Consider the following 24,704-nt stretch of genomic DNA (forward strand, 5'->3'; position numbering starts at 1 on the left):
TTAATTTATCTTCTATGTTAATTGTCTATAATGTATATATTAGTTAAACTCCATTTATCATTGGTAAACAAATCCTTCTGCTCGAGGCAGAAGACAGCCACTGTCTTTCTCTAACCAACCACTCTTTTCTTTGGGGGCAGTACCTCCCTGAAAGGTTTTGTGAATTTGAGGGTGTTTTGACAGCCGATGTACGGTTGTAGGCAGGTGACCACCCACTAGAGACCTGCACGGGCCGAATTTTTCGGCCCGAGCCCAAGCCAGCCCGAACGTACCTAGGCCCGGCCCAGCCCGGGCCCGAAAAGTTTTGAAAATTTTCGGCCCGAGCCCGGCCCGGCCCGATAAGTTTTTCAAAATTCTTGGCCCAAGCCCGGCCCGGGCCCGATCAATTTTAAAAGTTTTTGGCCCGATCCCGGCCCGATAATTTTTTTAAAATTAGCTCGAGCCCGAATCTTTCTCAAAATTTAGTACTAAATTTGACCTAACCCTCAGAAACATTTTCTAAACTTTGGTTCACAACCTGACGCTTGCCTTCCGAATGGTACCATTGCCTCCTAGAACTTTGCCTGTCATCGAGAGAACAAAAACTCCATTCTCTGTAACAAAAATCTAACTTAATTGATTTTTAGCATAAAGTGAAGATGGCAATATCATTTAGCGACAGGCAAAACATTCCCACCCCTTCTTTTTATATTTTGAGTTCAGTGAAGGTCAATGTCAGAGCTCAATTTACCGCATAATGCCTGCAATCCTCTATAGTGAAAGGGAGGCGCTAAACAACACAAACTTTAAATAGCTATTGCATTCTTTGTAACATTTCTCACGGACACACTTCTTCAACGTTTGGCTTTATTCCAATTATCGTTTAACGAAAGTCAATAATTATTAAAGAATTGCAATTGATCGGCCCCAGCCCAGCCCGACCTGAAGAGAAATCAGTGTCGGCCAGCCCAAGCCCGGCCCGGCCCAAAGAATTAACAATGTCGGCCAGCCCAAGCCCGGCCCGGCCCAAAGAAATAACAGAGTCGGCCCGCCCAAGCCCGGCCCGCGGGCCGGGCCAGTCTTCGGGCCACGGGCCTGGCCCGGCCCGTGCAGGTCTCTACCACCCACCATGAACATAGCTTGAGGCACTCTGCCATTTGAAAATACGAGACCAATGGAGCGAGTCTCAGCTTTTCCTTATTTTGTGGTGGTGTGGTGGTCAAAGAGAGAGAAAGGCGGGGTTAGTTCATATTCAGAGTCTAGAGAAACAGGAACTCGAGACGGCGACTTGGGTTTCCTGGTATTGAAGCTTCAATCGGGAGTGTGAGATAGGGTATCTATAAGTATATGTACATGGAAAGTGACATTTAGTTAATTCCAGTGAATCTAGTTATGTGATCGTAGCGAACTTAGTTTTGTGAACTTCCATACACTGGAGAACTAACATCACCGGTTAGTGGAATGGAAATGTAGAACATAAATGAAATACACGTATAACAAATTCTTTATCTATTCCCGTACTAACAATATCCAGGAAGGATACCTTGTATGTAATATGAAAATTATAGTGTTATTTAAATTAAAATAATTACAGGAACTAAGGACAGTGTTTTCACATAACTGCTAGCCCAGAAGATGTTGAACACTAACCCATGGGCATCTGCCTGATAATTTATTAAACAGCTTTAGTGTGGCTTACTAAGACTATAGAATACTGAAAGTGATAGTGCTATTTATTTCGTCTGAGTGATATATTATATCATAACTTTTCCAATATTCATAAAATGAACAGCACGTTTCTTTAAGCTGTTCTGTGCCAATGATGAAACCACACAATATGTGTTGTGCTGGTCGCTGTTTTCTTTAACAAAGACATAAGTGGATCGCAATACTTTAAATTTTAACCATCAGAAACTATTCTGGAAATACGTTACACCATGAACTATGGGAATTAAGGATTAAGTGATACAACGTAGTTTTCGTAAATCATTGTGAAGATATTGAACTGTGAAACGTTCTACATCAACCTAATGAGTTTAGAACAATAATTTTTGATGTTAAATAATTTTTATTTTATTTTATAATGTTTCATTGATCGAGGAACAGTGAGAGAAAGAATAACTCTAACGTTTAACAGAAGCTAAGAATAGCTCAACGTTAAAATATTGTTTTTTCTGAAATATTTAAAATTATATTTTTTTTTCTTTTAAAAAGTGATGTATAGAAAATGGTTAAAGTTTGAGTGGTGAAGATAAATATAGTGTGATTAATAAGTGGTGCATCATAAGTTTAGTGCATATGTATATAACATCATTATTTTGCTCTACCGACAATGAAAATTCATTACCTCCTTTACTAGTAACTTCAAATAAATATCTAGAGATGTCTTCTCTGTATGTATAACAGAGACCCTGAGGTCAGTATATTGAACTATGCCGGATTATTGTGGTCAAGTGGTAGTGGCGGCTCCAGAGGGAAGTCAGGTGCAAGACTTCTCAGTGATATATATAATTTTATTTATATAATCTTAGATGCCTATCATCTCTTGGTGGCTTCACCACCTCATTTGCATCTCCCCACTGCTTGCGCCATCTCTATATTTTTGAGAACGGAGAAACTGATACATCAATATGCTCTATAGAATATTAACATATCATGCATTTATACAAATTTAATACGTAGAACGCAGAGGATTGGAGTAAAAGTAATGGATATGGAGCAAATTATTGTCCATAGTTATACGAGGTCGTAGAGTACACTTGTTACTTGTATATACTATATGAAACAATTGCATATTGTTACAATATCATTAATTAACTTAAATTATTGTCATTTACTTCTAGAATAACACAGCAGCTGTACATTCGTACAAGTATCTTTGCCCAGATGGTAAAACCACAGATTTGACATCTAACAATCCATGTACCTGGGCAGCAAGACCATGGTTGGCATATCTCACTCACGAAGACAATGTTGGGTAAGTGGTATCTAAATTGTTTTTAGTTAATCGGTCTTACCTAGAAACTTCCTGGAAATATTATATTTAATTTTTACGAAAAATCTTCTCAAGCGTTTGCTTTATCACCATAGAACTTTCATCATTAGTTAGCTTTCATCATAGAACTTTCATCGCAGAAACTTCCAAAATTCTCACCATGGGTTTGGACTGCCTATGGTGTTGAAAATTTGGCAAGTTTTGCCATAGTACATTCTTTTTCCTTTATTCTTCCTAAACAACTAGAAAATCGAGATGAGGTTTTATGATTAGAAAATACTCAATTAATTGATCAGAAGATAATAGGGACCAAGCTTATTTTTCTTTTTTTCCCCTCACTACTTCATGGGAGTGCCGAAGAAAATAATATTTCAGTTTTTTCTTATATCTTTCAAATACTTCTATCAAAATTAGGATTTCGTCATTGAATAGTATTTAATGTCACCTACATAATCGTTGGCTGAAACTGATTGGTACTCAATTTCGACGTTCTGTCGCATTTCATCGAAATTTACTTTTGACGTATGTATACATCGGAAAACAGAAAAGCTGCTTTTATAATCGTGTGACACTTCAATAGGAATTTCGCCAACTTAGGTAGTCCGATCTCCTGCGAGGCTTACATGAGTGATTTCGATGTTTCCTTTTTATCTCCAGAACTGTTTGATCTATTACACTTGTACATTAGAGCCGCATCATTCACTGCTGAGAGAATATTTAGACTACTATTGCCTTTTACATTTTTTTCTCGATTTTTTCTTTCTTGGGGCCGCGGTGGCTCAGTGGTAGAGCATTTTCCTCTGGTGTATGAGATCCTTAGTTTGATCCCAGTTCGTGCCTATTGAGTTTTGTGGTGGACAAACACCTTGTGCGTGGGTTTCTCGGGGTTCTCACCTTTCCTCCCACTTTTTTCATTCCACTATTTCATTCATTTCTCATCATTACCGTCTCCTTTAGTCTAGCCGGCATAATCGTGGGACGTAAAATTCAAAGATTTCATTTCATTTTTTTTTTTTGTTTCTTGCAGTTTGAGCTGACTTTCAGTTAGGCGAGATTTAGGTGCTCCATATAGGCCTATGTAGTCTTGAAAATTAGGAATCTATATTTTTTTTTATTTAATATTTGAGCCTAATTTCATTAGAGAGCGTGTAGGTATTTTCTGTCTCCCTGAAGATAATCCCCGTCCAATATAGTTAATTAACTATCCGCCAACCCCATTTATTAGTAAAACTGAAATAGTTTGATCCACATCTGCTAAAATAAATATTCTAATCTAAAGTTGGCAAATAATATACGTGAAATTATTTGATTAATTAATAAAAAATGTCTGCTAAAACAAAGGAGTCTATTTTAACGTATTTGCAGAGTAGTTGATGACCTTCAGTGCCAAATAAACACAGCTCGAGTCCTTGGTGAAGCAACGAAGTCCCGATGGATTCGTAGAATACTAGCAGTTCCGGAAGGATCAGTAACTGAAGCAGATCATGATATACTTCCTCTATCTCCTATTGAATATCTCGACAAAGGTAAGAACTCCTATAACAAGCATCTACGACTTCTCTTTTATTTTAATATAGTTTAGATAGTCTTATGATGTGTAAAATGTCATTGTAGTTAAGTCAAATACTTCTAAATAATATGGGTCAAATCTATGGATAAGATGAGGCCTAAAGATTGTATAAAGAGAGGAAAATTGAATCTTTTAAGATATTTTAGCGCAAACTCAATAATAATGGAATTTATACAAAATTAGTTTGAAAAAATACAATTATTGTCGCAGTTAAGCAATTTGCTGAGTGAACAAAAATACAAAGTTACAAACTGAGTAACGTGCTTAATCGAAGCCAGTTAGGTCAGTCTTCAAGGGGGTTTCGTTCAGAATAAGGTAGGATAATGTGTGTGCTTTGTAAGTGAATGATTTATTATTATTATTATTATTATTATTATTATTATTATTATTATTATTATTATTATTATTATTATTATTATTATTATTATTAGTTATTGTTTAATTAATCTACATATAGAAAGTTTTGCACACTAAGCAGACAATTCTTCATTATGTTATAAATCTTTCAAGGCTAAAGCTAAATGCCCTTTATATGTTTATTACCATATATCAGGAACTGATGGTAAAAGCTCGATATTGACCCTTGAACTGTACAGTATTCATAAGTTAGAACATGTAGCTAAAAAGAAAAAAAAAACTAAGAGTTTTATATGTAGTATTACCAATCAGAATAATCATTGCTATCTATTTATTAAAATGCTACAATAGCAATTAAAAGCGCCTGAGCTCCAACCTATAACTTTGGCTTTCAAATATTTCAGTTATTTGTGATTTCACGTTTAACAGAGACAAATGTTTTGAGTATTTGTACTTTAAATAGTCTAAATTAGTTAACTATGTCTTTTTCATAAAGTTTATGATATAAAATTATTGTTCAAAGCATTTGTATTTTAATAAGCCTTCTCTAAAATCAATGCATGTGAATTATGCTTCCATCTTCCGAGTTCTTTTAAACTATGTTTATATGTCTGTGGTCAATCCTTTTGACAATGAGATCTCGGAAACTACAGGCTCTAGAAAGATGACGTTTTCACTGATCGATTGGAAATTTTGCGTAGATTGTCCAGTTGTGATTGAATATTAAAAAAAACATGGCAATTATTTCTTTATTACATTTTTAGGAAGCGTTGAAATTAAAAAAGTCTGAAGCATCATATCCTATGCGTTATACATTCCAACACCACAATGTTGTATATTGGGGTTGTATATGTCTCAGGCGTTTGTTCCATGGCCAAATAATAGTGAAAAAGAAAGGATAACAATTCCTCGACTCTAAGATAAATCTTTATTTTTTGAGTGTTTTTCCCAATGAACACCATATATAACTGACATTATAATTAATTGTGTATATAATGTATTTGCTTATTACATACTGCAAGCAAGAAGAAAGAAAACACTGGTTATACATGAATTAGAAACACCAAACAGAAGTAGGCTCAAATCTTGCAAACGGTGCGAGATATTGAGGGAAAATAATCGAAAAAATCTCCCCTTTATGATACCCCTTGCCGATTTTTTAAAATCAAGACGTCTTTCACTTGTGTCTGTAAAGGGACATGTACATATGTTGTGAGGAATGAGAAATAGATTTATGCTCATATGCGAATGATGCGCTGTGTATAGAGCGCAGGTTCAGCTAGTTTTAATATAAAATAATGCATTTATTTTATGATTACCTTCAATTTATAATAAGTATCTTATAGCAGAAATTCTTAGCACTTCTCTACACGACAAGCAGCTAAGTTATATGGTGACAAAATAATAATACGAGGCGCATTTCAAAGAAAAAACAGTAATTGTTTACGCAGGGTTAACAACACTGATAAAATTGAGCATGGGCAGAAGCATACCCTAGTATTCTGTACTTACAGTTAGATATAGAATTGTCGGAGTGAAGTTGCGTACTTGCGAGTAGCAGTACGGTGAAATGCCTGCCGTAATACAAACTCCCGCCAAATGTAAAATGAGATCTGTCATACGATTTCTGAACCCCAAAGAACAGAATGCAACTGATATCCATCGGGATTGTGCCATTTACGGAACGGGAAGATCAGACAATGGTACAGAGAACCTCGGGAAGGGCGTTCAAATGTTCATGACGTTGAGCTTAGCGGAAGGCCTAGTGTTCCGATGGACGATCTGGTGGAACGCGTTAACAAGAAAGTGCGATTTAATCGCCGATTTATAATAGCTGAACTCGCAAAAAAATTACAGAAGAATCTGCGAAAATATTGCATCGAATTGTGACTGACAAGCCCGGTTACCATTAACTGTGGGAGTGTCAAAAATCCTAATATAACTGACAAAGAGCAACAAATGACAGCTACATGTGATTTTTTGGCCCACTAGGGGGAGGATAGGAACGACCTTTTTTTCTCAAATAGTGACGGGAGATGAAACCTGGATATTGTACGCCACTGAGAAGTCGAAGCAACAGTCAATGCAATAGCACCACTCTGGCTGTCCTACAGCGAAGAAATTCAAATAAATATTATCAGTTCACAAAATCATGACATCCATGTTTTGGGACAAAAAGTTTTTTTTTTTTTTTTTTTTTTTTTTTTTTTTTTTTTTTTTTTAGAATTCTTGGAATCGGGAAAAAATTACAGCAGACATGTATTGCCTGGATAAATTGCGACGTGCCATTCCAAATCAGCCGAGAGGAATGGTACACTCTGGAGTTCTGATCCATGACAATGCCCACCCACACCCACACAGCTGCTCGTACTGTTAAGATAACTCAAAGATTTCGATAGGAACCATTCAATCATCGGCCTTACATCCCCGACCCTGCCAATATTGCTTTTTTTCTTAACCTGAAAAAATGGCTTGCACTGAAGCGTTTCAACAGTGAAGTACTCAGGACATCAGTTCTGGAATTTTGCACTCGCAGGCGGCAGGCGGCGGGATTTTTACACGGAAACCTGGGCCACACAACACTAGAAATGTCTGAAGGTTCATAATGACTACTTCGAAAAATAGTCAAGCTATAAAAGTTGTATATCAATCACAATGAGTTTCTTCTATCATTTCTTATTTTATTTTATTTTTTTCAGAAAAATACCGGCTCTCTAAACTTTCGGAAAGTATAGTATTGCTTAACCTTCATAAGGGAAATCTAAGAGTTTCCGGATATTTGAATTTCATTTAATTAATCAGGTTTAACGATGTACACTGGACGAGACATATATGAAATTTGTTAGAACCTTTGTAACAGTTTAAAATTTTTGTATGATTTGGAGAGCCTTCATGTGGTCATCCATGGGTCCAGTAGTGCGTGTGGAGGGCTTCACGGTGGCTCCTAGCTATCGGCAGGTCATTGTTGATCATATACACTCATTCATGTCAGACATGTTTCCAGATAGCAATAGCATCTTTCAGAAAGACAACGCTTCTTGTCACAAGGGGAACAAGGAACACAATGGCGAATTTCAATCCCTGTAATGGCTCCCCAACTCACCTGATCTTAACCCAATTAAACACCTCCGGGATGTCATTGAAGGTCTGATTCGAGCTTTTCGAGCCCCCACGAAATTTACAGGAATTAAGTGAGTTTGTGTGCAGATGTTGTGCGTTACGTCTCCAGCCACCTACCAGCGTCTTATTTCTCCCATGCTAAACCGCATTGCTGCTGTCCTGTGGGCTAAAAGTGGACATACCAGATATTAGGTGTAGCTGATCTTAATGTTCTGACTGGTCAATGCTAAGGCTTTGGGAAGCTTAGTGAGGATAATCTAATGTGAAATTTAAGGTAGTCTTGTTAGAATTTATTTTATATCACGGTTTGATAAAAAAAAAAGGCTTGCATATTATAAACTTTACGATAAAAAGAGTAATATTTATAGGTATATGTAAGGAAGATTTCGATACGTCGTAATGAATAATTCTGTTCTGCCTATAAAATTCTTTCTGAGCATAATAAAACGAATCTTGCATTTAAATTAATGTTGTTTGTTCATTCCAGCCAATTTTACTGATGTTATTGGCCGCAGAGTTGGTGCAAGAAATCGTACCATAAAATTCTGTGTACTTTCGGACATAGAGATGACCAAATGTAAGCTATTTGGAGCTGTCGCATACTCTAGAGGAATCAGGCCTCATTTTGGCTGTGTTCAGGAAACTTCTTTTATGGATTGTCTGGCAAGCATCCGAGATGGACAAGCAGATATTATTACACTCGACGCCAGCGAGGTGTATGTTGCAGAGAGGTAAGTGGAAATTTGGAATACTTAATTGAAGGTATAAATATTCTTGATTATGGAATCCTTAGTTTTACACCTAAAATATTGTAACAGGGTAAGTTTAACTTCATTGTTTTAAGTTCAATTTAGTCTAATAAATTTGTCAGTAATAATAATAAAATTTAATTACGACTATAATAATTTACCAAGGTAGAGAAATTGATTTAATTTGAAATATTTGTGAAAACTTTTCTATCAATTATATTTAAATAAAGCGAGCATTCTCGCGATATTTTTTGTGTGTAAATGACGTTTTGGTCAGATCAATTGCTTGATAAATTATCTACAATTGTGTAGGGATCATAAAAAAAGGAAAACTGCAAATATAATTAGAAAATTGAACGGATTACTGGAGGGATTAGCAATATGTTACGTAATATATTGCGAGAAATCGTATTCTAGACACTGTGTCCTTCTGCCGCATTATATGTTGATTAATTTGCATTTAACGACCCTTCCTGCACCGATGCTGTATGAGACGCGAATCTACGGTACATTCCGTACCAGTCTTTACAAAAATTGAAGTGTGCAACGTAATGAGTTTGAGTTTAACGTCTCATTCAACAGCGATGCTATATGAGACGTGGACATACTGATTAACATGTAATCCGAACCACATGAGCTCCCGCCGGGTCTCCCACGACAAAGGCGGATACGCCAATCGCTTAGCCACGAAGGTGCTTGCGCAACGTAAAGGAAAACATGTAAAAATCAATTAGGGGTCTATAGTTTTTATGCCTATTATCGCAAACTAAAGCGTAGATTTTTCGTTGTATTGACGCAAAATAAAGGGTACGGCAAAATGACCTGGGTGATGGGATTACGGTGGAGGAGGGGGTACCGATCGATAGCAGTATACATACCATTTTTAGTAGTTGCAATGGTGAGTATAGTGCGTTTGTTATGGAGGAATGATTTCGTAATGGTAGTTCTGCGATTATTACTCAGCGGGCATTTCGTATTCTGTTCAGACTTAGCCGACATGACTCTGTTCCGGATAGAAAAAACTTTCAAGTTTGTGTATCGAATTTTAGAGCAACAGGTTCTGCACTGAGAAAAACCTCACCTGGCTGACCTGTTTAAGTGCTGAGCGCTTTAGAGTTTTCAGGATGGACTCTCTCTCACACCGCCACATTTTCCGGCGTTGTTACAGTACGAGGTTCGCCAGGCGATTTTTTCTCAGCGTAGAACCTGTTGCTCTAACGTTTGATACCCAAATTTGAATAGTTTTTCTATCCAGAACAGAATCATGTCGGCCAAATCCGAATCGGATGTGGAGTGCCCGCACAGTGGTAATCACAGAACCACCATAATAATTATCACTATAATTACTTTGTTAGTTGTAGTATTTTTCTCCTTATATCTTATGAATGTTAATTATATTATTCCCATCATTGTAGACAATATAACCTACGACCTATCCTAGCAGAAGTCTATGGAAAGAAAGGTGGAAAATATTTTGCAGTCGCCGTTGTGAAAAGAAATTCCACTTTCCATAAATTTGAAGACTTGAGAGGAGCTCGGTCATGCCACACAGGATATGGTCGGACAGCAGGTACGCACAAGACGTAGTAATTAAGTAAATTATAAGTAAAAGAGTTGATTTGTAACAATCCACGTAATAATGTAGAAACTATATAATTTTAGAGAATACTATATTTCTTAATGATGATTTCCAATAACATACCTACCAAAGGGTGTACTCATTAGCCCTAACAGCACAATTACATAGCAGGCATATCCCTATCGTGATTCCTCAGGTACATGGGAATGTATCCAGTATGTGTCTTACGTACCTCTGAGAGAGAAATCACATGGATGGCAAGTGATAGTCACAGTCTATGTCCGCCCCTAGGCACATGCCTGACATGTACACTCATGTCCAAAATTATTGTCGCATGTCTATAAATATGTTGTAGGAATATAATTTGATAACGAATTCGCCCGGTATTTCTTATAATGTTAGTATGTGTATAATCGATAAAGACATGTATGTCACAAATTTCATGTCAAAAGAGCAGTAAGTAAGAACAATAAAACGAAAATAAAACCTTCTTGTCCATTTAGCAACATTTTGTTTTACTCTTTCTAATTTTCGTATTTATAATTCTTTTCCTATGAAATTTTCCACATATGTACATTTCCCGATTATACACATAGTATCAGTATTAAAAGTACCCTGCAAAACCATTATCAAAGTATATTCTTACAAGAAGACAGTTATAGATATCCGACAATCATTTTGGACATGAGTGTACCTAAAGGACGCACTTATGACAGATATACGTCCCGAGTGACGACATAAAAACAAATGACTGTTAGAGTGCGAAACTGAGCCATGTATATAAATGCTATATTTGTGGTACATAGTTGCAAATATCAATTAGGTGTACCAAGCACCTAAAACTGTAGGTAGCTGAAGTTCATACTTAGCACATGAATATCATATGTGCCAAGTGTCGGGTACCTAAAAGTAGTTGGGACACCCAAATGGCACGTGCCTAACACATCGTGTGCTGTTAGGGGGATGTTTTGAAATACATAACATAATCCGTTACTCTCAATACTATCTTTTTTTTCTAAGAATAATAATATTTCTGTAAAGGTCTTCAACTTTTTTATGTAGTAGATTTTTAAGGCTGAACTTTTGTATTTAAAAATTATTCTATTCTTCTCCCTGAAGGTAGTTCAGGAATATTTAGCATTCAACCCTAGTATGAGAAAAAATACGTTCTGATCAGCAATTTAGCAGTTTCAAGCCTTTTAATTTACTGTATTTTTAGACGAATAGTTGGTCTTTCAGTTAAGTAGCTACTGCTTCAGTACTATTCATCCTTGTATCGTAGTTCATGCATGATACTCTTCAGAATAACCTAAACGTTCAAAAGTTGTCATGTGTGTGTGTGTGTGTGTGTACATGGTGTGCGAAAGAAGGTAAATTTAGAGTAGAATAAAAAAAACTCAAAAACGTCCCTTTTGTTAAATTTTTGCGCCGTCTGAAGTGCACCCGGCTATAGGTATCAAAATATAATTTATCTTGAAAACTGTTATGGTCTATAGGGGTCTATGTAATATGTGTGTCTATTACATTACAATATCTAGAATAGTTATAAGGCAAAACTACTTCTCAATTCTTTGAAAATACCAAATTTCATATATAAATAGAGAAAAATTAAATGAAATTTTCCAGTTTCATGTTCAGTTTATGCCTATTAGCCTGCGGAAAACAATGGGGAAGGTAAGTAAATGATTGTGGAATAATTGGTGAATGAGAATGTGAAAGGAAACGGGAGTACCCCGAATAAAACCTGTGGAATATATAAAGTAAGGAAAAGTAGATTATAAAATAAAAATTGTAAGCACAGTACTATGCATGCGAGTATCATTGTTCATACCTTATTCTCTTTAAAATAAAACAATCTTTCAAATGGTATCATGCACATGTGTTTATAATGCACGGAAAGAACGAAATCTATTTGGAATAAATGTGGAAATTTCCCTCCAAAATTCCTTTCTCAAAACTTTTCGCCCTCTGAGGCTGCTCAGCTACAGATACCACAAATAAATCTGTCTTCAAAATACAGTACTATGATCAATGCGTAATGCCTGTGCGAAGTTTCATAAACTGTATATTGTACTTCATGGAATGTTTTGGCTTTTTGTTTCAGGTTGGTACGTACCCATTTACACGCTCCTAAGCAAAGGATTAATAGACAACGACAACTGTCCATATTCTAAAGCTTTGGCTGATTACTTCAACGGCAGTTGCATACCAGGAATACTTGAACCAGACAATAACCCTGGGAAGGAGAATCCAGACAAACTCTGCAGTATATGTGCCAGCAGGAGAGAAGGTAAATGACAGTTTTAGTTTTCTTCTCCAAGTATGAGAAATATGAAGTGAATAACGTTCAAGCACTTCTTCTTTTTCAACGTATCTCAATGCTGAAAATGCATTGTTATATGGGAATAAATCACGTCACTGTGTAAGTACAAAGTAATGTTCTAAGTAATGAGAATGGTGCCATCGACTCCGGTGAAAGCAAAAACTTCACAACTGCGCACTATTTTAACCTATAATATATAGCGGGCCAAAGGCTCGGGCACAACAACTTGTGGATATTTACTTGTATAGTATAGTAATGTAGGCACAATACACTCAAAAGTTTCGTGTTTGTTAGTTTAGTATGTTTGAAATGAAATCCTTCAGTTTAACGTTCTACGATATGCCCTTTAGGCTAAGGGAGACGATCATTAAAGCAAGTGAATGATTATAGAAGAAGTGGTGAAATGGGAAATAAGAGGTAACGGAAGAACTGCGAGAAAACTCACGGACACAATGTTGTTCATCACAAACTTATTTGGCTGGGTTCGAACCAGCCACCCACACACCAGGGATAAGCGCTCTACCACTGAGCCACCGTGCCCCGTAGTAAGGAATGAGGGGGGGGCATGATCAGCAAGATATGTATTTACCCTATGTTTAGGAAGGGTCTCTGACATGAAGTTCCCGAGGGAGACATATATGACTGTGCAGGAGAGCAGTAACCAGAATGAAGTTTTTAACTACATGAACTAACATTAAAAATACTTAAGCTTGTTTTAACTGCGGTATTAATACGGGTTTTCCATTTGTTGAAGATTTGGCTGGCAGGGTTATTCAAAAAGAAAGAACAGATTTCAAACATTTATTTTTTCCAAAGTACAAAAGATAGAAACACGATTAGAACGTTACTTGATTAAGAAAAGTTTACAATTTATTGTTAGTAATTATGGTGTGCATTCAATATGAGCACCGTGTGTTACACGACAAATGTCAAAACGGTGGCTCATTTCTTGCCACACACGAATCAGCTGGTCTCTAGTTATCGAACTCACAGCTTCAACAATTCGATGTCGTAGACCTTCAAGAGTGTCCGGCATAGGAGGGATAAAAACACGGTCTTTCACGTAACCCCATAGATAAAAATCACACGGAGTGAGATCTGGAGACCTGGGAGGTCACCGGCGATAAAGTTGATCTTCTGCTCCTCCTCTGCCAATCCAAAATCTTGGAATGGTGTCATTCAAGTAACGTCGAACGTGGTTAGAGAAATGAGGCGGGGCACCATCTTGCATGAAGATGAAGTCATCTGAATCATCTCCAAGTTGGGGAAATAACCAGTTTTGAAGCATGTCTAGATAGGTTAATCCTGTCACAGTTTCTCCATGAAGAAGAAAGGCCCATAAACTTTGGTTGCAGATATCGCACAGAAGACGTTCATCTTTGGTGAACCTCTTTCATGTTGAATACCTGCCGCAGGATTTTCACTTGCCCAAATTCTAACGTTATGGCGATTAACTTTACCAGAAAGATGAAAAGTGGATTCATCGGAAAAAAATTAATCGTTGAGCAAAATTGTCTTCTTCCATATCATCTAACATGCTAATGCAAAATTCGTACCTTTCGTTGTGGTCGTTAGGATGCAATGTTTGCAATAACTGCAGTTTGTATGGCTTCATGTGCAGACGATGTTTTAGAACTCGCCATACCGTTGGTTAAGGAATGTTAAGTTCTTTGCTTGCTTGTGATGTGGATTTCTTTGGGCTCCTTTCGTAAAGTGTACGAATATGCTCGACATACTCGTTCGATGTGCGTGGACGTCCCGTACTTTTCCCTTTGCAGATGCAACCATCTTCTACGAATTTTCGATGCCACTCGTAAATTTGCTTATGATGCGGCGGTTGTTTATTAAATTGACGGCGAAATGCTCGCTGAACTGCAACAATGGACTCAAGTACCTTTGCATTTGTTGAATAATTAGGATTTCTAATATTTCAATATAGTTTGATCAGTGAACAATATTGATGATCATCACAGTCCTTCAATTGAAAGAAAAGGTCCATTTGTCCAGACATCTTCATTTTATAACCCAGCTAATAAAAGTATCATCTGGCGTTGCTGCTCATGACGTGATCTTGACCAAAGATATGGTTCACGTTCAACTGCTTGATTCATTATAAGCACATCGATTTCTAACGTAATTAGTTGTTTCTTAATCTACAGGCTATTTAATCTACAATTTTTCAATTTTTTCCTCGCTACGTTGAATAAAAAAAAATCTTGTGCTCTTAACTAGGCATCTAATCTCGGTTACGGGCACCAAACTCAACTCGGCTACTTGGTAATGCGTAGGCTGTAATATAAATAATGTTTTTGATAAATAAAAGTGATTATCTTCGTGCAATTTCTCATAATAACGTCAACATTATTTAAACTACGTATACTTTTATTGTCTCGATGAATCACCGAAATACTCAACCCTGAACTTAAGTAAATTCACTTAATAGATTCTCTTTATAATCATTGTAATTTAAGAATCATTGAAAGGAGTAAAAAATCCAGTTCTTTTGAAACAGCAAGAAAACATTTACTCTATATTGTTCTTTAATAGCTTAACCCTTTAACGTGCCATTTTTTCCGATCAAACTGATTTTTTTATTTGAAGTGGTTTTTGTGTAGGAAACACGGGATTTAAAAAAAAATGCAAATAATATGTGGTCTATGGGATATTTTATGGTGTTTGCATATAGGGTCTACGCAAAGTTGCGTGTCGACATTTGCAAAAGTCCACTAAAACCAGATAGAACCAATAAAACGTGACGAATGTCAGCGTACTTGTACTTTTGCATTCATTACACTTCTGTCTAACACAGAAAAAATGACAGTTCAAAACTAGTCCACCTAAACTAGCAAAAAAAGCTCAAAGATGACAAGATGACAGCTCCACATGCTGCAAGTAATACAAAGAGACCACTGGTTTACTATGACATTTAGCAGGAAATTCAGAAGTTAATTAGTGAAAGGGCATTTTAGCTGATACGCAAAGCTGCTTTTCTATGTCCGAACTAGAAACTACGTGGTGCAATACAATTTCAAAGTAAACATTGCATATATTTATGCAAAGCTGCGCACTAAAGAGTATTCGAAAGTTTGAGATACGTAGTAAGTTTCTTTACACATATTTATCAACACATTGGTATGTTAAGATCGGATGAGTACAGAATAAAGGTGGATAGAACTATTATTATTATTAAATATTCTGCATGTTGCTAGATCTTGGGACTACTGAGTTCTTACCATAATTCAACTATTGCAACTATTTCGTTGTTGAATTAGATGTGATAGACATTGGAGATACGTTCGTTCAATCATATTGTTGAATTAAATTCATATGATTTCTTTTCAGGTAGAGCGAATCCTTGCCCAGCTGATCATAGCGAAGAGTACTTTGCCTATACAGGTGCCTTTCGCTGTTTGGCGGAAGGAGCTGGGGACGTAGCTTTTGTCAAACATGGAACTGTACAGAAGAACACAGGTACTACAGAAAAAAAATATGATTATACTTTTCTTTTGGGGGTAAGAATAGAAGAAAGCTAGTAGTATGACGCTTCATTGTTAACTGTTACTCAGATGTTATGTGAATTTCAGGTTTCCAGTTATTGAAATCACGCGTCAGCAACTTGAAGTCAAGTCGCAAGTAGCAATAGAAGAAACATCTTCCAACATGTGGCAACATTGCATTTTACTAGTATAAACTACCATATTTACTCGAATAATTCACTCACGTTTTTGAACAACTTTTTAAATCTTAAGTGTAGATGCGTGATTTGTGAGTGGAAAAGATTATACATAGGTTTATAATGAAACTAGAAAGTAATGATCAGTTAGAAAATGATATTTATATCACTGAAAATTACACATCAAAATTTTCCATCTTTGCTCCGTTCCTCAGAACTACACTTCTCCTCCGATTCACCCACATTCTCCTCAGTCTGCTACGACATACAAAGCATCGTCCTCACTGACATCCAGTACATTGAAAATTTCAGTATTCAGAAAACTCGTAATAGTAACGCGTTGATCCGCCATATCATATTCCTTTACTATTCAGGAATACATTTATTCAATCGATAGGCATCTTATCTATGCAGCTAGTGCCAAACTGAGTTCCCATTCAACGATCCATTTGCATACAATTTTCTCATGTTATCATGAAATAGCTTGTTGGCGGAAACATCTTAAGGTTGAACACTGATGTGGGATCGCCGAGGATTACGGTCAGATTCACCTTCATACCCATTAGTCCTTCTCGAAATTAACCCGTGCTTGACCTTATATTCACCAATTTCAAGAATCCTTAATATATCACAGACTGAAAATTCTTTCCCTAGATCTTGAAAATCGAGTTAAAATTTTATTTTTAAAAATATTGTTTAAAAATTCAGCTGTATGAATTACGCGAGTAAATACGGTATTCCCCAAAAAGACCAACAAATAGCTCCAAAATGTTGATTTTAAATACAGTGGTGATTGTGCAAATTGGAACAAGAAAAAAATGTGTAAATAGAATGAAATTTATACTACCGATTCCTTGCATAAATATACAAAAATATTATAATTTCAGAACTACAACTTGACCTCTCATCTGACATACCAATATAACATGAAATCTCCACATCTACATCAGAGCCTTTTATACGTCACGGCATCGAATCAACAGACATTGAACGTGCTCCTGAGGTATTACCTGCTACACTGCTTGTATACTAGTCCACAAAACTTCGACGCTGCTCCTGGAAAATCGTGAGATCAACTTGTTAACATATAACACACCTATATAATTGACGATATGTCAGGTGTCAAAGTCCGCGAAAGTAAGGCTAACCGCTGATTCTCGAAAAACGTATACACACTTCAGGATACATGTGGTCGGGCATTCTTTTGCTGAAGTGTAGCGTCCGGAGATGGCTGAATAAATAGTATTACGTAGACCTGTATAATATCCATCATGTACGGCTCGCTTGTAAGTTTTTTTTTTTTTTTTTTTTTTTTAATTCGCAGCAGGAAACAGCGCGTGTTGTACCCAATAGTTCCCCATACTTCTTCCCGTTATACACTGACAGATTGCGCTCACTACACAGAGAAAAATCCGTTCTCCGGACAGCGGTATATTGTACAAATATACGATATCATCTTGCTTACTATAGAAATCAGTACGGAGCATACATTATCCGTATGCTACATAGACACTGCCCTTAGGTGTTACATCATGCCGTTGCAGAATGTCTGACATCTAACATTTTCCGTATATCACATGCATATGCTTATGTTACCTTCGTCAGCTATATGTTATATACGTTCATTTGTATGTGAGATTCTGACCGCCTACATTGTTTCACATGGAAAGTAAGTATAGATGGAACACTTATACAGAAAGTATTATAAAACTTGCGTTTTCAATTATACGTCTGCTGTACGTTAAGTCCAAACACTACAGGAATTATGCATGTAACCTATCTTTTTAAGTACGCCACCTACAATTTTTTTCTCAGTGTACGATAGTGTCTAAATCGTATGAGCCTAACACTGAGGGACATGTTGAACTGGAACTTCAGGACTTGTCCAAAACTCAATCGTTCGCTGCTATTCAATACACTAGTGGCACACTGAGAAAAAAAAATCGTAGGTGGCGTACTTAAAAAGGAGGTTACATGTGTATTTCCTGTAGTTTTTGGACTTAACGTACAGCAGACGTATAATAGAAAACGCATGTTTTGTAATACTTTCCGTGTAAGTGTTCCATCTATACATACTTTCTGTATGAAACAATATTGACGGTCAGAATCTCACATACAAATGGATATATATAACATATAGCTGGCGAATGTAACATAAGTATATGTATGTGATATACGGAAAATTGTTAGATGTCAGACATCCTGCAACGGCATGATGCAACATCTAAGGGCAGTGTGTATGCAGCATATAAATAACGTATGCTCCATACTGATTTCTGTAGTAAGCAAGAGGATTCCGTATATTTGTACAATATACCGCTGTCCGGAGAACGGATTTTTCTCAGTGCAGTGTTTATACGCTAATTGAAACATGAGACAGTTGTAGTTGTGGGACAATGGAAGTCGACATAAGAGCACACAAGCCGCTGTTCCAGTGTTCACATCTACTACAGTGCCTTTGCATCGAACTAACACTGTTGGGCGACCCTGTCGGTCCGTAATTTGATGATTATCTGATTGTCTGTGCATTTCACACATGCATCAATGTAATGGTGGAATACCTTGTAGTGCACCTATTTTTCAATACAATAAGACATCTTTCCGTTGACTGAGGATGTATATTCGTTCATTTGTTTATAGTATGCCCTCTGACGCAGACAAGATATAGTAACTCTTGACCACACCTTTCTTATTCACTTGTTCACTCTCTACTGTCTGACTGTGAAGGGAGATTAGGATTATCTATTTTGGTGTCCATCACGCATACCCATGCGTACCTTTGCTGAGTAAAGGTTGGGCTGACGTATGCATCATGCTGCTGAAATTGTAATCGAATCTGCCGTTCAAATTCTTTGGTTGGGACACGTTCTCTTTATTCTCTCTTGGTAGTTCAATTCTTGTAAACAACAGTAAATGCTTCAACTTTCGTATATTAAATTTGTTGCTTTTCCTATTGTGTTTATTCTGAATCGTATTGTGTGGTATTTGGCGTATGTAATTTTTAACACTAATATTATTTCCGTTGAAAACAAACGAAAAAGAGCTGCTTAAAAACAACTAAAAATCATTATATTTAGTACCCTTTTGCCACCCAGTGACAACCATAGCTAACTACAACAATTTCCACGTAGGAATCCCATTTTATTGCGGTTTTTGTTCAGTTTGTAGAAAATTTTCTTACATTTAATTCAACGTAATGCAAAGAAAAGAAATTAATGCAATACTTTGATTTCAAGCTGATTTTGGCTGAATAATCGAATAAAGTGTTCTGAAAGAGGAATTTCTTTATTCAGTTGTTTATTATTGTAGTTAGATAAATTGAAGTAAAACGAAATTAACTACAGATAACGAAAAGTAATACGACCCGCTCGGGAGAGTAATACTCCCAGGTGTTTTTTCGCGCGCTACTCTAGCTGTTTTACGCGCTATCCTAGTCAGTTGTTTTAAGTTGGTCACATAATCTATATCATTTAGTACAAGGGGAACAAAACGAGCCTTGTATCATGGAGTACAAGGGCAACAAAACGAGCCCTACGGGGCTTCTAACCCGTTCCTACTACTATTACTATTTATCTGCACAAAATAATTAAATCACATTTTTGAGTATTATTTTCGTATTATTTTAATTTAAAAAGTGTTATAAAATTGTAAAAAAAATGTTAAAAAAAACTTTACTTTCCTCGGGCCGGGTTTGGACTCACGCCAAAAGAGATCAACGTTACTAGCATATAGAGCTAGCCCACTCGGCCACGAGGACCGATAACAACGATCCTCTGAATTCTGCTATTTGACAGCAACGTGGCAAGACATAGATAACGCCAACCAATCAGAACTGTGTTTTCCGTTCCTACTTCCGGGAGCATTACTCTCCTGAGCTAGTTCTAAAGTAATGGTTTAAGAAGTTAACTGATATTTTGTGGTTTGAATGTTCGTGAGAGTGCTAGGCCAAATAAGTTATTCTTCGTATATAAAAGAATAAATTTAGGAAAGTATGGAAGTAATCTTACATTATTTAGTTATTAAGCAAGATTTAAGGGATATATTATGGACGTGGTCACAGCGACTAGCCTATTAATAAGTTAGAAGAATATTTTCATTTTTGATGTAGCAATAATGTTGATATTTAGTTCGAATAACAACCTTTATCCAGAATAAGTGTCCTCTCTGCTTTCCTATTCAACGGTTTTGTCTATTCAGATACATTATCCACAATTGTTTGCACATTGACGATGCTGTTTTTAAAATTCTAGAAAAGACTATACTTAAGTCAAATGGCAAATTGTGAACAGGTTATAAACTTAATGGCTTCATCTTGATTGCAGACGGAAATAACCAATCTCCATGGGCCATCAATCTGAAATCAAGCGATTATCAACTGTTATGTCCAGACGATAGACGTGCAGACATAGAAGATTACAAATCCTGTCACCTGGCTCAAGTACCTCCTCACAAGGTAAGCTTTCATGCATAGTCTTGTTCAAGATATCTTGGCCATACATCTTGCTTTAGAAGGTGATATTCGGTCAAATTTACACAGAAAATTCTAATATTTTAGCTCTGAATAAAGATTTCAATTGACCCAAAAAATCCACATGTGTTTAATATAATACCAACTGCAAGGAGCTTTCCGAAGAGTTTTTTTTTTTTTTTTTTTAATAATACTGTGCACATAGTAACTTTAACAGTAATGTTCAGAAGATGTCCTACCATCTCGCCCAACGGCTTATCAGCCACTGTTATCTCCAAGATAAGAATTTCCGCCATTTTAGGCGAGATGAGAATTCCCATCTCACCTAATATAGACATTAAGGGAATTTATTTACTAAAGAGGGAATTTCTTTACAAGTATTTGATTAATCATTAAGCACTACGAAATTGTGAAATCTTGAAGCGAAATCATAATCATTCGTTTTCCTTTCGTTGCCGGTGTTGAAACATTGCATACAGTCCATAGGTAAATACTCCAAACAAAGACATCGCTAAAGCTCTCTCGCCTTTGCTGCAAGCAGTCCTGGGTTCGATTTCCGGTGAAAGCACTCGACCGAAAAAGTGTTAAAAGGTTTTTCAAGTCAGTCATCTTGAGTGAGGTTTTCCTCATTCACACCAGGCAAATACCGGGATAGTACCTAATATAATACTCCCAGGCCACTTCCTTTCTTCCCCTTTCTTCTTTTCCGATTCCCGGGTAATGCGATTACCGAGGCACATCATCTCTCATATAAAACAATCTAACATGGTCATAGATGTCGAAAATCCAGAAACCAAATTCCTATTTCTAATCCAAGCACACTCCTAGAGTCTGCTCCTCTAGGGACCTAACCTCCGTGCTATCATTAATTAAAAGTAAGTATAATAGATCATGTTTACAACCTACACAACATTTTGATATAGCCAGAGGAAATACATTTCAAATCACAAAATTAATTATGGTTGGGAATATTAATATACTCTAACGACTTTTTAGCTGTATAATACCAACTTACACTATTAGAATCTCACTGGCTGCAAGTAAAATCGGGCAAGGATATTTGCAGGTACAAGGGGTAAGCTCACCCAAATTTTGAAATGTTCTTATTTAAATAATATGATAAGAAAATATTTTCCTCTATAGATTTCACCAATATTATTGTATCTTGATGGAATATGACATATATTTTCTACGGGCTTATCAATAATTTCCATTGCTTCGTTTTAAAATCTGTCAAAAATGAAAGGGTAAATTAGCTCCCCTCTCCGCCATTTAATAGCATCTTGCACAATAGTGTTCGTAAATAATAAGGATCAGTGAACAAAATGGTGGATTTACGTGGATTTACCCTCTTTCTGTAATTAAAAGCAATATTTCACAATAATTCTCGTCAGTTATTCATATTTTTTTTTTTAAATATGGCGTATATTGTTCATTTATTTATTATTTATATACTTTATTTATTTACGAACATAATTCCAGATAAAGATGAACGTCAGTTTACCCTGGAAAATCTAACAAATCTAAGAGATTATAACATAATGTAATAATAATAATAATAATAATAATAATAATAATAATAATAATAATAATAATAATAATAATATTTAAGTAATAACAAGAAATATTGACAATACTATCTAAAGTTTATCCACTAAAATGACGTCGTAACGCAGTGTAATATACAGCTTCAGAATTAAATAACTCTACGGGTTTTCTTAGATTTCCCAGTCCCATACCATACTTACTTCTTTGGTTTAAAATCAGTGGGCAATGAGACAGTAAATTTACCACTTTCCTTCGCGATTTAGGAAATATGCTCCTCAATAGGCTATATAATGAATATTCAGTTTTAATACAATATGGTAAATAAGTTTTATGAAATTTTTGTACAATTCCTACTGTTTAGAAATCAATCAATAATGAGGAAGTGAATTTACCTTTATATATATATTTTGCTAAATCTTCGTAAAAATTCTCCGATTTTTGTTAAACATAGTAAAATTAGAAAATAGGAAGACAATGAAAATCTCCAATAATAATAATGATAATGATGATGAAGGATAAGAGAAAAAGAAGAAGCAGAAGAAAACAACTATCACTTGCTTCTACAATGCACCACCTCATTAATAGTAATTAACAAACATCAAAACACAAGAACTCAAGAAATGGCTAAAGGGTTGATCAGTCCTAAAAGGTTGGAAAGCACGGTTTTAAACTGTTTGCCCATAATCTCCTTTACAACTTGCAAGATTTCTTAGGTCTTAACCAAATGTTGCAAATTTTTCACTTCTTCCTTCAGAACGAAAATAAGATAAGTGACAGTGAACAAAATCGAAATCGATATTTCAACCGATTTACATGTTTCATGGCTCACGCGTACATGCTGAAAAAAATATTTTTGATGTGTGTATGTTCATCAATCGTCTATTTTTTCGTTCATCCATTGGCACTTAAACATGCCTACATGCCAAATTTTAAGGGCTTCATAAGATTCTACAGATTGTTTTTTGGACTTCGAGTTCTTTCTCCAACAATAAGTAATATACTGCAAACTGAAAATCAAATTTAAATTTACTCGAAACCAACTCGAATAATTGTATTTATATTTTAAAAATTAAAAGTTTTTCATTTTGATAGTGCGGCAAACAGGAACTACTTATGCTAATATTGAAATTAGATTATTCATTTTCTAATGTACGATCTCTAATAGAGATTAATAAATACTGTAGACTGTATTCAAATGTATTTAAGATTTCACAATTTTGTAGTGCTGGTGGTTGTTAATGTAGTACAAAAGTTTCCTCATTGGTACAAAAATTCGCTCGTCATCATTTTAGGTGAGATGGAATTAGGCAAGATGGACATTCTCATCTCGCCTAAAATGGCGGAAATTCTTATCTTTGAGAAATCAATGGCTGATAAGACGTTAGGCGAGATGATTGAAGCGTTCAGAAAGCTTCACTTCACTGAGCTTAATTTACGTTGGGAAGTTTAGAAGAGTGAAGTGTAACAAATAACAATGGATGGGATTTGCGTATATTTAAATGCCCTGCTTTTGCATATGGTTATGGCACGTAGGCACGAAACATGTAGATATTTCAATTCTTTCTACATAATTTATGTTGACTTTCCATCGATTAAAAGATCTCCGACATTGATCTTAAGTTTATGTTATCGCTATGTATCCTTTCCTCTAATGTATTGCATTATATATAAAAGACAAGTATAACTCCCAGTATACAAGTAAAATCTGCATTCTTCAGCGAATGCAAAGCTACAAATTCTAGCGTTTGATATTGAGGCTTGATAAACTTACAGTATCGCTCAATACTGACTGTATTGATAAACTAACACGACGAAAAGATTTTGAACGCTCCGGATTTGAGTGAACATCTACTGTGGACCTATTATTTTGGCATGGGAACTTTTCACCATGTGTCATTAGTTCTCCTGTCTAAATCATAAAATTTAGTGACAGTTTGGCGGCAAAGTTCTCAGTAGGTCCACTATAGATGTTCACTCACATCTAGGGTGTTGAAGAACATTTCATCAGTAATGTACTTCTACAGGAGTTGATGGTGACATTCTTACTGTTTCACCAAATCTGAATTTTTAAATGTTAACTCGGTGTCTGAACAAAATATATCAAGACAGAACTCAGTAGTTCTAATATGACCATTCTCTGATCCTAATATTCTTAGTACTTAGCCATTCTTTTCATTGGCGATTAAATGTAGTAGCTAGTAATAAAACATATACAACCAATACTGAAGCAAGCATTTCATCAGCTATCACATTTAAACCACTTTAACTCGAGACTATGTTTCAGTTAGACAATCATTATCATTTAAAATAAATCATAAAAGAGAACTTCACAAAATCTGCTAG

At 35.9% G+C, this 24,704-nt stretch overlaps 1 protein-coding gene across 1 annotated transcript in view; it reads left to right on the plus strand.

Moving 5' to 3' along the window:
* LOC145688423 (transferrin-like) overlaps positions 1-24,704 on the plus strand; it is a 147,458-nt gene that overhangs the window by 113,889 nt on the left and 8,865 nt on the right. Inside the window, exons 7-13 of the mRNA XM_081762642.1 lie at positions 2,823-2,956; positions 4,340-4,500; positions 8,509-8,752; positions 10,186-10,340; positions 12,454-12,639; positions 16,015-16,143; positions 20,668-20,798. Coding sequence (XP_081618768.1) covers positions 2,823-2,956; positions 4,340-4,500; positions 8,509-8,752; positions 10,186-10,340; positions 12,454-12,639; positions 16,015-16,143; positions 20,668-20,798 — 1,140 coding nt within the window. The remainder of the gene's footprint in view (positions 1-2,822; positions 2,957-4,339; positions 4,501-8,508; positions 8,753-10,185; positions 10,341-12,453; positions 12,640-16,014; positions 16,144-20,667; positions 20,799-24,704) is intronic.

This window comes from Thermobia domestica, chromosome 1 (genome assembly GCF_964235325.1).
Source record: "Thermobia domestica chromosome 1, izTheDome1.hap1.1, whole genome shotgun sequence".
NCBI lineage: Eukaryota > Metazoa > Arthropoda > Insecta > Zygentoma > Lepismatidae > Thermobia > Thermobia domestica.